Source organism: Dermacentor andersoni, chromosome 1 (genome assembly GCF_023375885.2).
Source record: "Dermacentor andersoni chromosome 1, qqDerAnde1_hic_scaffold, whole genome shotgun sequence".
Lineage (NCBI taxonomy): Eukaryota > Metazoa > Arthropoda > Arachnida > Ixodida > Ixodidae > Dermacentor > Dermacentor andersoni.
The window spans coordinates 42,632,623-42,649,658 of record NC_092814.1 but is presented as its reverse complement, the minus strand read 5'-3'; the positions used below and the strand labels follow the sequence as shown (position 1 = coordinate 42,649,658).

Here is a 17,036-nt window from a genome sequence, read left to right as displayed (position 1 = left end):
TTAAATACAGCGGTTAAGGGTCACGAAGAGCGAGAACACCACGTAAACTGCGCTGTGCAAACACATTCTATGCGCTCATGCTGCGAATTCACTTTGCAAGCTTTATAGTTGTGTCGGTGACGTGGCCCCTGAGGCTGCAGCATTTTGTAGGCCTCGTTAATGAATACGCTGGGTAGGAGGCCATCTATGAGTAGCTAAGAGCAGGCAACGGCAGCCAGGAGAGTGACTTCCGCTCACGGTGCTTTCGAACAAAACCTTAGACAGCCCCCGGCAACTGGATCACGTGACTATGACACATTCTTCTGTAAGGGCTAGTCAGACTGGATGCCGCGGTCGGTTTGCACACAGTTCGGGACTACATAATCGAAGAGGCCCACTGCGTCACAGTCTCTTGCTTTCATTGTAGATGCATCAGCTTGGTGTTCCCAGTGCTCACTGTGCTACATGCGCTCCGAGTAGCGAGTTTCAATTTAGCATATGTACACATCATTGCCTACAGACTGCGCATATCCACGCTTCCCGCCATTCCATCTGGTGTGGCTGCGATGAAAACTGATTGAACAGAATGGCCTCACCACCTTCGGCCATATTTTGGTAACTGTTGATTCACCCATAAATGCAACACATTTGTTCGGGTTTGGATCCACATGATATTTTAGCAGTTCAAGACGGAGGAAACGACGGAACATATTCAATCAACGTAGCTGGCGGCAACGCATGCTGCGCCTGGCCCGGCTGTCGCATGCCCCTCCATTCATAGTGGTGCCGCATGAAGGTGCCACCGGTCCAAACTCATCATCTTCCCAGTGCCTATTGGCAAGGATCTGCTGTACTGCATTGACACTCATACTCTTGTCACTGATTGATATATTTTTTTTCTTTACTGTCAGATATAATCATGTCTCTAGAGCAGGGTCATTGCAAAAGAATTACAGTAATTTCAGGAACAGGACATTCAACGGCAAGAGAATGAATGCTGATTTTCAGATGAATTCAGCATCTCACTTTTGGCAACCTGTAAGGAAGCTAACCTTTTGCTTGCCAGCGGCTTAGTGTGTTTTGTTACTGTAATAAAAACTTTGTAGGCTGGGTAGAAATTTACTTCAACAGCATATGTGACACTTAACACTTTAATATGCAGTAAACAAATTCTTAATGAATATTAGACACAAGAAGCAAGAATCTGTTTGTGCTGATGTCTTTTTGGAAGACAAAAATTTAACAATGTTATGTTTTCTTTCTTAGCAGGGGAGGTATTCTGTAGCAGTCCCCCTAGTGGACTGTCCATTTCAGTTGCTGCTGACTGGCGGGGGCTGCTCGTCTCTTTCTCGCTTGTACAGCTGCATCCAATCAGCAGCGGCCGAAATGGACAGTCCACTAGGTGGACTCTTACAGAATACTCCCCCTGATGTACCACTGGGGTCTTTTCTTGGATCATTTGAGTGAAGTCTCATTCATTATCAACACTGTTTTATCACACATTCATTATCAATGCTGGTTTGCTGAGAATTCTGTGCATGTGCTGGCTTCTAACATTACACTCTGAAGTTCATGTGCACATTGTTTATAAGTTTTGTCTTTGCTTTGTTATGGTAACAGCAACGCATTCAACAAATGCTCAAGCAGCCACTAGGATTGCAGCCTTCAAACAATGGGGCAAGGCCCCGTTGTCCTCCACATGTGTCTGGCCCGCCACAGTCTTGTCCACAGCAGCCGCAAATGCGACCGTCTTCTCAGCAGCTGGCATTGTCAAAGCCACGGCAAGAGCATGCATTTCCACCGACGAAGTCCTTCCTAAGAGGAAAGATTGCAGCAGGTGCGCTTTCTATGCAAGGCCAGTATAGTAGCTTTTCTGTAATTAGAAGGGCAAGAGAATTAGAACATTTTGATGAAAGCAGCGTCCAAAAAAAAAAGGGGGGGGGGGGGGGTCAGATGCCATTACAACTAGCCACGTTACTTCGATGTGACCTGCAGAGTGCAGGGGACGACATGGCCTGGCCAGCTTTCTATCTTACACCTGTATTGTGACTTTTACTATAGAAAAGAATTGGACAAATTTGCCTGTTTAACAAAATCATCTACATGTCCCTGGTCACATTTTGGTTTCTTTACAATAAAGTTATACCAAAGGGCTCACATAAACTCATTGTAACTTTGCATTGGCAACACGCAAGTCTAGGTAGTGACCTTGGAACAGTGACAGATTCGGCTGCACCGAATATCTTATGGCGACTTGAGAGGCATTAGTGGCATTCGGCTCCCTTCCTCTGCTCTTTGCTTCACTGCCAAACTGCTGAAGTTGCTCAGTGGCTTTGGTGTTGTGCTGCTAAACACGAGGTTGTGGGGCAAATATTGTTTCTCAAGACATAAACAGCTATACTAGCATCGATGTGGAAATCTGCAGGATTGATACAGTAAAAACAATAGTTGCTATTCTTGAAGTGTGTCTGCAGATTTATAATTGTGAGTGCACTGTCCAGGAGCTGCAAGAACCAATGATGTGCACACATGATGAGGCTGATAATGACTTGAATGTGTTTGTGTGTGAACTTTTTTTCATGAGAGGACACTGAAGAATTTTGGGCAAGCTAGGTGAAAATTTTTTTATAAATATTGCCAAAACTGTTTCAAAAACTAAAATATACAGAAGCATGACGGTCGTAAATTCATAACTCTGCATGAAAAACAGGTATTGCAGTTTTATAAACTGTTAAGTTTGTTTATAAACTGTTAAGACATGTTAAGTAACTTCTCTCCTGTGGCCTTGTGCTTACAGGAAACAAACCTAGGCAAAAGATGTAAAAAAATTTTTATAAGGCTTCACTGGTGTACGGCGCGACTGCACTCAGGTGAGCCGGCTTTCGGGTGGTGTAGCCATTGTTCTGCAGGGCGGTATCACAGCTAGAGAAGTTGCCATTAACAGTCGCATAGAAGCCGTTGCTGTCACTGTTTCAGCACACAAAACCATCACCAATTGTTCAATATACATTCCACTGCATTCACATTTTCTTGTAAGAGATTTGGAGTTAATTTTAAACCAGCTGCCTGAATCTTTAATAGCGGGTGATTTTAACAGACACAACACATTATGGGGTAGCAAAACAACCAACACCATGGGAGAAACACTTGAATATTTTATCCTAACAAATGACATATGCCTTTTAAACACTGGTGCTGCAACCTACTGCTCCCCAAGCATAGGAGCTATGAGCTGTCTAGGTCTGGTGCTTTGCTCTCCATCTCTCTTTACCGATTTTCAAAGGGGTGTTATTGATAATCCTTGTGGTAGGGACCATATGCCTGCTATCATTAAAAAAACATTTCCCTCCCAGAGAATACCATTGAGATCACCCCGTTGGATCTCCATCTAGCAGACTGGCCTCTCTTCAGCGAGAAGGCCAGTCTGGATGACATAACAGCTGATCTAACAATAGATGAAATGAATGAAAAGATTACTGCCTCTATACTTGCTGCAGAAGAACAGACAATCCCACAATTTGGTGGCTTCCTAGCAAAAAAATTAAAACCCTGGTAGATGAATGAATGTACAGACAAAAGAATACAAAACAACCCGTGAGATATCTTTTAGCGATACCCAACAGAAAATAGAAAAAAGAAAGCAGAAGCCAGGTACACACGCAGACAAGTCGAAAGACAGCCTTGGAAAAGCTATGTATTGTCCATAAATAGCTCGATAACATCCAAAAAAATGAGGGATCAGTTTCGTAAGTTTAGAGGCGACTACACTTCTTACACGATCGCCATACTCTCACCCCCAAGCACGCAAACAAGTTTAGAAGAACAAGCAGACATATTATGTCATCATTTCCATGACATATGAAGCTCAGTAAACTATTCATCTACATTTCAAAAATGAATGCAATCAGTTGAAAAGCTAAAGCTTCCGACAACAGGAAGTTGCAAGAGATCGTGTAATGCCCCTTTAACACTCCTGGAAATCAACAGAGTGCTCACTACTGGCAGGAAAACAGCACCCGGTTTGGACAGAGTACGTTACACAATGCTCGCCTACCTGTCCCCCAAAGTGGTTGAGACCTTGCTTTGTTTCTTCAACATAATCTGGGAAACAAGAAAAATGCTTAATCAGTGAAAGAAAGCCATTATAATCCCTTTCTGTAAAGCTGGAAAGCATCCTACAACAGCAACCAGCGACAGACCAAAGCACTTGCTAGCTATCTTGCAAAGTCTTATGAAGCCAGTATAAACGTAAGATTGACATACGTCCTTGAAACCGAGAACCTACTGGATAACCATCAGCGTAGGTACAAGATTGGTTGCTTGAAGCTAAGCCTTCCGACAGAATTACCTGTCTGGTTGGGAAATTGATTAGGTCTTTCGAACAGACTCCAACCAAATTAGTGAATTTTATTAGCCCGACGTTTTGGAGCCTGTTCGGCTCCTTCTTCAGTGGATATTCTTCAGGGGGTGGCGGTGGGCAGCTTTTAAAGGGTCTTTCGGATAAGAGAGTATGGACGGTGGGGAGACGCGTGACATCCGGAAATGGGGGGGGGGGGGGGGGGGGGGAGCGAAAGAGTATTTGACCCGCATCCTGTCAACGGCACCCTTGCGGGTCAAGTTCCCCCAGCATCGGTCATCCCAGCCGACCAGCACCGCTGCAGCCATCCCCCCCTCTTCCCTGCCCCCCCCCCCATTCCCAGATGTCAAGTGTCTCCCCACCTTCCATACTCTCACCTTCTTTGTACAAAAGATCCTTTAAAAGCTTTTCACTACCACCCCCGAAGAATACCCCCTGAAGAAGGAGCCAAACAGGCTCCAAAACGTCGGGCTAATAAAATTCACTTATTTGGTTGGAGTCAGTCTGAAAGTCCTAAGATAGGTTGCTCTGCAACAGATCATCTAGTTCGGCTAGAACACGAGATACGTGCTGCCTTTCTTCAAGCAATACTGTTTCACAGTTTTCTTTGTTCTAGAAAAGACGTACGGCACAACATGGAGGTTTGTCATTTTAAGGGACTTATTTTTAGGGACTTATATTAAGGGACTCGCCAGAACAAGAATTGGCCTCCCTGGTGCAGTATTCTGCCATAACCTCCCTGATGATATCTTCAATTAACCAATGGCCCTCAGTCCCCAGCAGCTGCGGAGCACCTGACTAAGGCGGCGGTCAGACCTGTAATGCAGCAGAGGGTGCTAAGAATCTCTTGATCCGGACAGGCTGCCAATGGAAATTTACCCTTGCAACGTTTAACACCGAAACTCTCTCGAGTGAGGCTAGCTTACCAGGACTCTTTGAGGAACTATCAGACATTGTTTGGAATATCATTCGCCTTAGCGAGATTAGAACTGGTGAAGCTTATACATTGCTGAATATCGGACATGTCTTCTGCTATAGAGGTCTCCCAGATAAGAAGCAATATGGGGTAGGATTCCTAATCCATAAAGACATAGCGGGCAACATTGACGAATTCTACAGCATTAACGAAGAGGGCAGCAGTAGTCGTAATCAAACTTAATAAGAGGTATAGATAAAATGTAGTACAAGCCTACACTCGTAACATCCAGTCACGACGATGAAGTAGATCAGTTTTATGAAGATGTTGAATTAGTGATGAGAAAAGTGCAAACTTGGTATACAGTAGTAATGGGCAAAAAGTGGGGAAAGAGGAGGCTGGTGAACAAGCAATTGGTAACTATGGTGTTGATTTCAGGAACGCTAGAGGAGAAATGCTGGTAGAATTCGCTGAAAGGAATAAGCTCTGAATAATGAACACCTTTTTCAGGAAACGTAGCAACAGACAGTGGACCTGGAAAAGCCCTAATGGTGAAACAAGAAATGAAATTGATTTCATACTTTCTGCCGATTCCAGCATAGTCCAGGATGTAGAAGTGATAGGCAGGGTGAAGTGCAGTGATCATAGGATAGTGAGGGCTAGGATTCACCTCAATTTGAACAGAGAAAGAGTAAAATTGATCAAGAAAAAACTGGTCAACTTAGAGGCAGTAAGGGTAAAAGCAGACAAATTTAGGCTGGTACTTGCAAACAAATATGCAGCCTTATGCCGCGTTCAGACTACAGTCGCATCCGATATAAGTGGCGTATTTATTGCAATTCGCGCAACTGCTGGAACGACTGTCTACGCAGCTAGCAACCGCCTATGTTCACATTGAGCCTTTCGCTAAGATACGTTTTTTACGACTGGCCAATCACTGTTCTGGGACAGCCGCGTTTCGCATTTTTCAACATGGCGCCGATCAGCGAGCGGCTGTTAGCGCAGGTCGAGGCTCTTCAAGCCCAAAGTTTTCCGGCGCTGGTCATAGACTATCGGCCTCTGTCGCACTTCTTCAATTTGTAAATCTTTATTGCACAGCGAAGAAGCTTCCACGCTTAGCATCATCACTAGGCACGGGCACTGTGTACAACACAATGAGACCGGAAAACCGCACTGCACTCAAGGACACCATGCGCGTTCGGCGCGAACCCGGGATAACGCGGATGGCGTCGGGAGCAGCAACAAGGAACAGCGTTGCAACGCCGGATGGCCGGGATGGCAGTCACGCATAGGCTTCCGAAGCTAGTATCATCACCAGCCACGAGCACACACAGCACAATAATACCGTCAAACTGATCGACACGCAAAGAACAACGGTGCTACGTCGGATTGCTGGGATGGCGGGCACCGGATGAAAACGCGGAATCTGTGGCAATCATAGGGATTTGGTTTTGAGTTAATCTTTTTCCTGTCTACAGTTTATAGTATCACAGCAAGAACATTTTAGTGGAAGCTGAAGAGATTTGGGCAGTTTAAGCATACCGCAGCCTCTGATTAGTGCACGCTGGCAACGCGTTGCCACTCATTGCCGATCTTCTAGCATCAGTAGTCGGCAAAATCTCTGTGCGTAGCCACGTGTCACCCTGTACGCGACCAACACTTTTGACGCATTTGACAGATTGGCGCGTGCCGAAGCGTGCCAACGCATGCCAGTGGTTGGGAATTTTAGACATCACTGGCTGCCTCCGGAGCGGCTCGGCGGCTTCCATTTCCATGCTCTACACAAGGGTGACGTGCACTGTACATGCTGCAACAAGCCAGGCACTGCACAAGCATATTCAGAGAAACGTGCACAAAGCAGTTGGCGAAGCACCTGAAGAAAAATGCATCGGTTAAAATTGACTGAAAGCTACGCACACTCAGCCAAATCTGCTGTACACAGGGCAACATTTATTTTGGGAACAGCAAGGGACTTGAGTATTGCATGGTAGCTGGTTCTCTTTAGGAAGTTTTGCTGTGGTGGAGCAGTGTTATGTGGCGAAGCATATCAAGAGTGGAACGGGGCCACTGTCGCGAAACATTGTATGTGTCCCTTAAGAGGAAGCTTCAGTTTTGGGGCTCCTATCTAAATAAATAGGAGAGGAGAAATTATTTTTCTCGGCAATCTTTGCACCATAGTTGGTGAGGTTTGTAGCACTAAAAAGTTGTAATCAGGGGACTGTTCAAAGTAGAGTTTTTATTTAGATTGTAGATATTTTAATAAAAATTTTCGAATTGCAAACTTTTAGAAAACGAAACTATGAAGTTTACAACTCTAAATTGGCAATGAAAAATGATATTACAATTCTGTAAATTCTATCTAATAGTTAATCTAAAGTGGTCAAAACTGATCAACCACTCTGCAGTATAACGTGCTTATGTAAGTGACTTTTTAAATTATAAAAAAATTCAGGCCCTAAATCGTTTCTCTAGACTTCAGCAAGTGCCATTAAAATTAACCAAAGTGTTATCTCGAAAAAGCATTTCTGCATTTTACATGTATTTGAATAGTTGGCATCAGAGTTGGGTCCAAGCTAAAGTTTTCTTTTTTACACGTGCGTACACACTGCCCCCGGTTACTGTAAAAGTGCTGGGACGTCTAGTAACTACTGGCAGCCAGTCAAACATGTTTGCACCGTTGCTGTGGCGATTTGTGGCCTACTTTCTTTTTTTTCGTAGTCTCTTGAAAAAAAATATCATTGGGGCTCTAATGTATGTGTTTTGGTATCGAGAACTTCGATCATATTTTATACATTAAATTTTGCAGGGAGGCTGCTCTATGTTTACTGCCTGAAACTAGGCTTTTTATGGGGTGCAAACTTTCATTGCTGTTCACCTTTAGGGCAGTTGTAGTTTTATTTTTCCTTACTGAAAGAAAAACTGTTTTGTCGACTCTTGTGTAAGCACATTCAGTATGCTTGGAACATTGAAAGTTTGACTTCTTCTGCTCTTTGCTGCTCCAAAATGCCTAGGGCTGCTTCCACCTGTGTGTGGAATTGTGGACCACCATGCTTCCTAAAACCTCAAAACATTTATTGTGTTTTATGGACATTTATGCTAATAACAGACAAAGCATGCAAATGAATACAAGGGCAGTGAAAACCCTGATCATATTCACTGCTGAATGCAGGTGCTGGCCAACAAGCACAGGAACAGTCTTGCCACACTAGCTGTCCCCGCAAACCCTTTAGGAAGGGCTCCTTTGATCCAAAAACATTCAGGCATGCCTTTGACCTCAGTTCATGGGTGGAGTCATTGTCCGTCGTGCAGCCTCGTGAACGGACCACGGAATCGGGGACTGAACTGACAGACAGCGATGATGACGAATTCCACCGACGTGGTAAGGTTCTGACTGTTTTCTTTGGTAGAAATGAAAAACTCTCTTATACCTTTTGGCAGCATCAGCTGTATAAGCCAATGATTTTGCATAACCTTTTGTATATTTGAAAAAGAATCGATTGCATGAAACTGCACCGTATCTTTTCTTTTAGAAATACCCTTTCTTGGTAGCTTGGTAGACATATTGTCTACCTTGCTTAGGAAAGAGTAATTCCATTCTGCTGTTTTGTTTTGGCAGTTAAGTCAAGCTACTAGACACCAGTCTAAGCAGAGAGCTCTAGCTTATATTTTGTTGCATTTCTGCACCAACTGTTGGGTAGAATACTCGGGCAATGCACTTTTTGCATGTGTTCGGTAGTGGATTTGATTACTGTGATTTTCCTGCAGTGAATTTATTGTGAGCAGTCACTTTAATTTTAGAAAACAGAAAGAGAGTTGTTGAAAAGCCACATATAATTCGATGTTCCTAATGGCTTTCATGTAAGTTGCTTCATTAATAGCCAAGCAGACAATCTACTACTTCAAAGTGTACAGCATAACCCTTAGTCCCCATTCTCATGAGTACTTCAGTAAGAAAAAAAAGCTTGACCTCTGCAGAATAAAATATTTTTGGAATTCTTTTTGCACAGGACTGCCACATATTTGCTATTGAAATATAGAAAATGGTTCACCACCAAGAGTGCCTTCAATCGGGTTGTTGGGCTTGGCTTGGCGGTCCCCATGGGGACTAGTCGTGTGGCGCGGGGGTTTCCCCTACGTCTTCTCTGGACTGAAATAAAGTACTTTCACTCACTTATGACTAAGACAAGTGTAGTTGCAAGTTGTCGAGTGTAAAGGGGTTTAAGAAGGGTATACAGTCAGAAGCATGCTGGTTATGGTACAAGAAAAAGCACAGACAAGATCACACACATGTTGAAAATACTTTCTCCCTGGCTTCCCTGTCAGGAAAGAGTAACTACGCCTTTCTGAAAATTGCTGATGACCAAAAAGAGTTATTTTAGAAAGTGGGAAAAACTAATCACCATGTGAGAAAAGCAGTTTATTCTCCTGCGTGTGGAAAATTTGGCAGAAAAGCAAGCCAAAAAAGGTGCTTTTTCAAACAAAAGCAATATAGTGTGGCTCTGATAAGCAGTTTTGCAATAGTGAACGGCAAAATGGGTCATTTTCAACGCTTTCATGTTCATCAGGAAAATTGAACATTTTGTAGAATAAAAACAGTGTTTTGTTTCCTCAACACGTCATTATAATTTTTTTTTTCTGTTCTTTTTTTTTTCCTCAGCAGGTTCATCATGAATGTAGATTAGGAAAACAGAAATGAAAAATTTCCTTAGTGGTAGTTTTGTCTCCAAGACCTAGGTCCCCCCTTGAACAAAGCCACGTTGCAGTGCCACTCGGCTGCTGCGCGATTGCTTGCATGTGAAACTGGCCTAAAGGATTACTGACACAAAATTTCTTAGGCTTTTTTCCCGCTTAATCAGTGGCTATTTAGCCAGTAATCATTGTGATGTTCATTTGCTCACATGCGCAATGATTTAGGTATATGCTCATTTGTTATGACCAGTAGTGGTTTTTGATTTCAAAGAGCACTCCGTACGTTGTGACGTATGAGGCATGCTTCTAAGTAGTGACGGTCACGTGAGCGCACAGACCTGTGATGCATGCTGGTGTAACTACTTGTGTAACGCATTCATAGCAGCGTAATCGTTAACCTACCGTACTTTTATGATAAGAAATTTTTGTGCATTGTAGTTAGATGAATCATCACAAGGTGTCACCACCAGCTTTGCTACTGCCGGCCAAAGCTCCAGGAACCGTGTAATCCATGAGCAGCTAGAAATTTTCACATAGGCTTCGTGTTGCATACGCTTCATTTGCAGTCGGTGCAAGATACTCAATTCAAACAGCGCCTAAATGTCTTTGAAACTGCAATACAAGCCAATGTACCAACAGCCAACAGTACAAGCCAATGATTTCACACGTCACTGATATAAATTGCCGAAATTCGTGACATAACATTGTTTAAAAATAGGACCTTCACTGCTTTTAGGTGCTGCTTTTTCCAGTTCGTCACCCGCACGAACTTGAAATGTAGATACAATGCGTTCTAAGCTGCATTTGCTACTGTCACATTGTAGTGATGGTGAAGAACACAGTAGCAGAACTGTGAATCGCAAAACTAACTTTTTATTGGGTGAATATGTGCCCACAAAAGCAAGTGACATTTGACGCACAACGATAGCGGCCAGCACAGTTTGCAGTTGTCGAAAATCTGATCTGCAGGTGATGCGTGTTGGCTTTTATACATGGCTTGTCGAAGGTTCCAGTGTAATCGCGGCTGCTTGCATACCTTCCTGAAAATACACTATTCGCATTGCACACACAATCTGATTACAGAAGGTTCAGCAGGAACATACACAAGAGATAGAAACAATAACATTAAAGTAAGTTCTAAATCGTGCGGGCACACATTGCACTTAGCGATAGCTTTAAGTTGTTAAAGGGTGAAATGCAGTCCCCGGAAATACAGTGCACTTCACTTATAGCGATAACAAGTATAACAATATATCGGTTATAACGATGAGCCAACTTAAGCTCCAGGTAGCATTTCCACGTGGCTGCACAGGCCTCCCAGTTTCCTATTCTGACCGTACGACGATGCTCTGTGTTTGCCTTTCTCCTCGCTTGCCATGCTTCCACTACTTCTTTGTCCCACCATGATTTCCTATGATGGCACAATTTGGTGCAGCGCACTATGTGTCAATGTATTATTTGTTCCAGTGTCGACACAAAACGCAAGTATGTCGAGGCCGTGCACCTTGTGTAATCAGCGACGCGAGGCGGCTGGTGCCATCTTGTGGCATGCTGTGCCAAATAGCAATGCTTTCCATGGATTTCGCAGTCGGCGTGCGGGTGGAATGCGCTGCGCGGGTAATGGCAGCAGATAAAGACTCACGTAGGCAAACATACTGCCCCGTCTCGGTATCGTTTGTTTAAGGGGAACTTTGGAATGCAAATTTCACGATTATACTGCGTGGAAAATGCCGTCCAGAAGGCAAAATTTTGATCGTTATATCTGATATGCGGTGAATAATGTATCGTTATATATGGGTTTCTTCCTCATAGCCCTAATATATCAGTTGACGCTCTTTAAGCATAAAGTGCAAGCATTGGTGCAGATGAAACTTGCAGAGGCGAACATGCTACAGCTCCAAAACTTACGATCAGGAGGAGGATCTACAGCACAGAACTTCTGGCGCTACATGCGTTTATTGGACAGAGGCGATCAGTCCTCCTCGCAGTAAACAAATGGTGCAACAGGCCACGTTGTCACTGACGTCAAAGAGATGGTGACTAAACACCTAGAGGCGCTCTATGAACCGTCGGAACAAATGACTAACACGTCGAATCCCCCCGCATCAGGGCCACCTACCTATCAGAACAACCTGTGCCGACCAAAATGGGAGCTCAACCGTATCACAATCGACTAGGCGATTTCTTGTATTCGGCCTCAGTCAGCACCGGGCCGCGACCAGTTTCCTGCGCAACTGATGAAGAATCTTGGCCCAGACTCGAGGGAACAACTGGCTAGCTTGTTCACAGAGATTAATGAAGGAGCGGAAATACCCGAGGATTGGCGACACTGTAGGGTATCCTTGATACCCAAACGTGGAGGAAGCAAGGGTAACCTAAACGACTACCCAGCCAGAACAGTGACTAGTATGTTTTACAAGGGCTAAAGGAATGGATTGGCGGATGGGCAGAGAATGAGTGTCTTCTCACGGAGATGCAAAATGGCCTCCGTCGAGACAGGTGCATTGAGGACATCTTTGTCATTGCTCATAGCGCGAAAGGAAGACTACTCTCTAACCTGCTGTGCGCTGAAGTCGAAAAAGTATACAATAGTGTACCCCACTCTGCTCTATTCGCATGATTAGCGGCCTTGGGCTTGCCAGTGGCTCTGCTGTCGACTGTCCAGTGATTGTGCCTGGGGAACATGGTTGCGGCGAAATTCGGCTCCGTGGAAACAAAATGCGTCAAAGTATGCAGAGGTCTGCATCAGGGATGTCCTTTGTCACCAATCCTATATCTGTTTTACATGTCAGGTGTAGAGAAAGCACTATTGCAATCAGCTTGGGGCTTCGGCCTGAAGTACAGCACAACGGGAATTGATGAAAACAGACGCATCCCAGGCTTGTCCTATGCAGATGACCTTATATTGATGTAGGAGGATCCACACGATTTGCGCGCACTTCTTGACGTCTGTGCTAGCAAAATGTCAAAGTAGGGTCTCCGCTTAAATGTGCGCAAAACCACAATTATCCAGGCTGCGGGCGATGTGGAGCATGCTGTGGCCCTGCGATTGGGCGGAGAGGTATTGCGCATGGACCCAACCCTCAAATACCTAGGCGTACACTTTCACTGGGATAGTGAAATGTATAGAGTACATGAGAAGATAGTTCAAACCGGCCTTCGATCACAGAACATACTATAACGCAGATGCCTGTGGGGCTGCAACCGCCATGTAATGGTCAGAGACCTATGGAAAATTATCCATGTCGCTGCATTACCCTTCGCGAATGCAGTTGTACGCATGTGAGCAAAATATCGGGATCAATTAAAACGCCGAGAACAGGAAGTAGGCCACATTGCTGTGGGCCGCCGTCATGCAGCTGTCGCCAATGAAGCAGTGCAGGGTGGCTTAGGTTGGTCAAGCTTTGAAGCACGAGGAACGGCCAGCAAGCTGTCATACCGTAATCGCCTACAACGCATGACCGGGGACAGATGGGCAAGGCGTGTGTTTGAATACCTGTCAGCAACATGCCTCAGCACTAAGTGGGTCAGGCATGTGCACTTCCTAGAGCGGAAGTACGGCCTCCTCCGGAGCCCAATTCAGGCGGATTTCCCCAGCAGGCTCACGATGTGGCCGTGAGGCTTGGCCTTCCGGTCCCGACGTGGGAGCGGCCCGCTTAGTGATTATCACTACTTGCAGGACCAAATAAAGCTTTCCTTCCTTCCTTCCTTCCCCAGGACATATATATAGAGGAGGTGCGCCACATAGTGCATGAGGCAGAAAACGGCGTGTGGAGACAGGCGCTCACCGAAAAGGACACTCTGGTGATCTACCAAAACAAAAACTCAATCGGGCCGGTCCACTTCTACGACAACAGCGTCAGAAGTTCGTTGCTTTTCGAGGCAAGAGCAGGAGCTCTACACACACTGGTACAACAAAATGCATTCAACAAAGGGGTGTGTAATGTGTTCTGCCGAGCGTGTGGGAATGCGGAAGAAACAATTGAACACAGTGCTACAGTGTGATCACGTCTGCATGAACCGTTCTGGGACTTTCTTGCCGTAAGCACTTGGCTTTGATAAGGCCTCAGGACAGGTACAGTCAACGACAACCACAGTGACGTCTCGAACATAGGAAAGCGGTGTTAACGAGATGCCAAGGAACAGCCACCAGTCAGCAGATGCCTCAGGCGTCGGATTCTTTACTATTCTATTGTGACACTGGTCCATCTCTCTCTCTCTCTCTCTCTCTCTCTATATATATATATATATATATATATATATATATATATATATATATATATATATATATATATATATATATATATATATATATATATATATATATATATATATATATATATATATATTATGTTTCTTTTTGCCCTCTTTTTGTGCCCTTCTTTACTGCTCTTTTTCCCTTCCTTTTTTTCATTCTCTTTATTGCTAGGATGTAATTTGTTCGTCCGCCAGATACAAAGGGAAAAGCGTCATGTCATCATCATCATCGTCCATGATCGAGCTACGAGTGAGGAGAGAGGGGGGAAGAAAAGCAAGGAACGAAGCGGTGCCCGCCCTTTGGAAGCCCCCTTCACCGTGAGCATGGAAATGCGCGATCGAAGCAGCAGCAGGTAGCCCGCTTGGTACAGCACGGTGCCGACGATGTGCAGTGTTGTATCACTTGAGTCGAAGCTACAAATTTTGCACTTCGATCATGACAGCTGCAACCAGGGGTCATCCTGATCAACAGAAAAAGCGGGCTTTGTGCGCCTGGGCGAAACCCCTGGACACAACATGATGGAAGCCGCTGACATTACCGAGCTCTGGGAGCATGTCGCTACTGACGATGAAACAGGTGGCGCTTCGATGGAGAAGTTTAGTGCTGCCTCGTTATGTGAAGAGATCTCCGACGCCCCGGGGCGATCATTGTCGCGACAGACGGTGGTGTTGTGCGACAGGGACAAGATTGAGAATGACCCATCTTTCACACCGATCTTGATGTTCACGCGAAATGCGCTGGCGTCGATCAAGTTGCTCATTTATTTCATGCATGCTTAATTATTGCTGCTAGTGTTCATGCAGCAGCTGGGCATTGCAATTGTGAACCTTAAACTCCCGCGAAAGCAAGTGTGGTCTTCTGGCTAATTCAGTGCGCCTAATGCTTGATACGCTGTTGGGAGGTATAAACATAACACAAGTGGCAAATTTGGTTTTGGTGCTACAAACGTATGTTCGGCAGCTTTATTTTACGGCAGTCTAGATGTAGCGTTGATCATTTATACCAATCGGATTTTTCGTTCTTGATATTATTATAAGTGGACTGTACTAGAATAATGACACGTGTCAGTACGTTACAGCTGATGCCTGTGAGCTCGCAGGAATGGAATCTACCAGTTATTTCGAGTTACAATTTTGGTGTCAGTACTCCTATATGTGGCTGCAGCATGTATTAATAAATAAATAATTTAGTCATAGAAATATTTTTGTCGTGATCAGTATCTCAGCACTAGCACACATTCATCTAGCTGAAGACATATATCAAAAATGATTTAGAATTCTCGGCATGCTGATACTAAAACAGTTCGTACAGCAAAGGGCAGGCTGTCTGATCGGAACTGAACCGAAAATTAGAACCAATAACTTTGCACAAAGCGGAACTGAATCGGAATGTTGCAATTTTTTTCACTAGAGAGCGAAACCAAAAGTTTTTGGTTAAGTCTCATGAGCTTTTCATGCATGCATTGTCTGCACTTGTGGCTCAACCATGCTACGCCATTTGTAAGTGCACGCAAGCTTCCTGGGATTTTATTAGGGACGGCACCATTCATACTGTTTACTACATTCGTGCTGGGATGCTGGCATGTTGGTAATACTCGTGAAGGCTTGAAAATGGGTGACCATCAAATAGTCCTCCGTTAAGCGCTTCCTAGCAAGGCAGTAGCTTCTAATTGCGCTGGTATGTAAACTAAAGTAGGTGTGATATAAATTGCTTGTTACTTCTGAGTTGTGCTTCCACAACTTCATATTTTAAGGGAAGCTTTCTTTGCCTACTCTCTCTGGCTGCCGTTGATATTCTTCTTAATACAGTCGAAACTCGTGATAACAAAATCCTGCGCCAACGAAATTCACGTGACAATGGAATAGTTTTGTATCCCTGGCGAACAGTCATAGGATTCAATGCATTTCGTACCTCTCGAAAACAAAGTGTCACTACGCTAAAATTCCCCATCAACAAAATTTGCCGGAACATAACCCTGCACATTGCCTACTCATGCAGGGCTAGCAGACTCCAAAATGTGCTCAAATTCGATTGCTTTGCACAAAAATTGCGTAAAATACCGTCAGATTACACTTGCATGGGCGTTGCAATTTTTGTTTACAAAAACAACCAAGTGCCGGAAGCGATTCTTTGCGCCAGAAACATGTCATGGCCACCATATTGTTTAATCATCTTCTTGTTGCACGTTTGAAGCGGCACGCATCTTGCTACTGACATGTGACGACTGTTTTTGCACACCGAATGCAGCGTGTAATGTGTGCCTTGGTGAGAAAAATACAGCAACAGCAAGGTAACCCACGACCCACCAACGCGGAATTGTTTATGATGCTTAAGATGGCGGTCGCAGCTTGGAGTGCCACGCATTGGGCCGTGATTTAGTGATCATCCGGGAATACGTATCCCTTGCTTCAAGAACGCTGGTTTTGACGTAATAGTTCTGCAGAAACCCTAGTTTTGGTGCCACTTGACAAACACTGCTTGCGGCTTTGGCGCCGAATGTAGATTTTTGCGAAAGGGCAAAATTAATTTTGTTTGTTGGACACATTTACGATTCAGTTTAGAAAAATAGTGAAATAATGGGAGGACACAGCTTGCTATCACACAGGTATGGCTGTACTGTCTGCAACAAGCCTTCTCCATTAAAGTTGCTGACAGGAGTTTAGCAATGCTTCTAGCATTTTTTAGATTAAAACTTGCCTGTGCAAGGCCAAGAAGTGCACTGTCAAGTTGACCATAATATTGTGACGCTCTTAGGTGCATAGTGGGTTCACGAATGTGACGCGCTTAGGTGCATAGTGGGTTCACGTCTCAAAAAAGGGTATGCGGGGGCACCGGAG

The 17,036-nt window shown here is 44.5% G+C and overlaps 1 protein-coding gene and 1 long non-coding RNA gene across 7 annotated transcripts in view; one reads left to right on the top strand and one right to left on the bottom strand.

Annotated features, from left to right (window-relative positions):
- Nucleotides 1-17,036, top strand: part of LOC126545924 (uncharacterized) — a 127,741-nt gene that overhangs the window by 77,898 nt on the left and 32,807 nt on the right. For 3 of the 5 annotated variants that reach the window (XM_055061372.2, XM_050193974.3, XM_050193972.3), the window contains 2 exons: nucleotides 1,600-1,834; nucleotides 8,422-8,631. In XM_055061372.2, the coding sequence (XP_054917347.2) occupies nucleotides 1,600-1,834; nucleotides 8,422-8,631 (445 nt within the window). The remainder of the gene's footprint in view (nucleotides 1-1,599; nucleotides 1,835-8,421; nucleotides 8,632-17,036) is intronic. The other 2 variants (XM_050193973.3, XM_055061373.2) reach the window with 2 other exon arrangements.
- LOC129380443 (uncharacterized) overlaps nucleotides 1,770-17,036 on the bottom strand; it is a 55,494-nt gene continuing 40,227 nt past the window's right edge. For both annotated transcript variants that reach the window (XR_011892493.1, XR_008608469.2), the window contains 2 exons: nucleotides 4,034-4,080; nucleotides 1,770-1,852 (listed from right to left, as the gene is read on the bottom strand). This is a non-coding gene — a long non-coding RNA (uncharacterized lncRNA). The remainder of the gene's footprint in view (nucleotides 1,853-4,033; nucleotides 4,081-17,036) is intronic.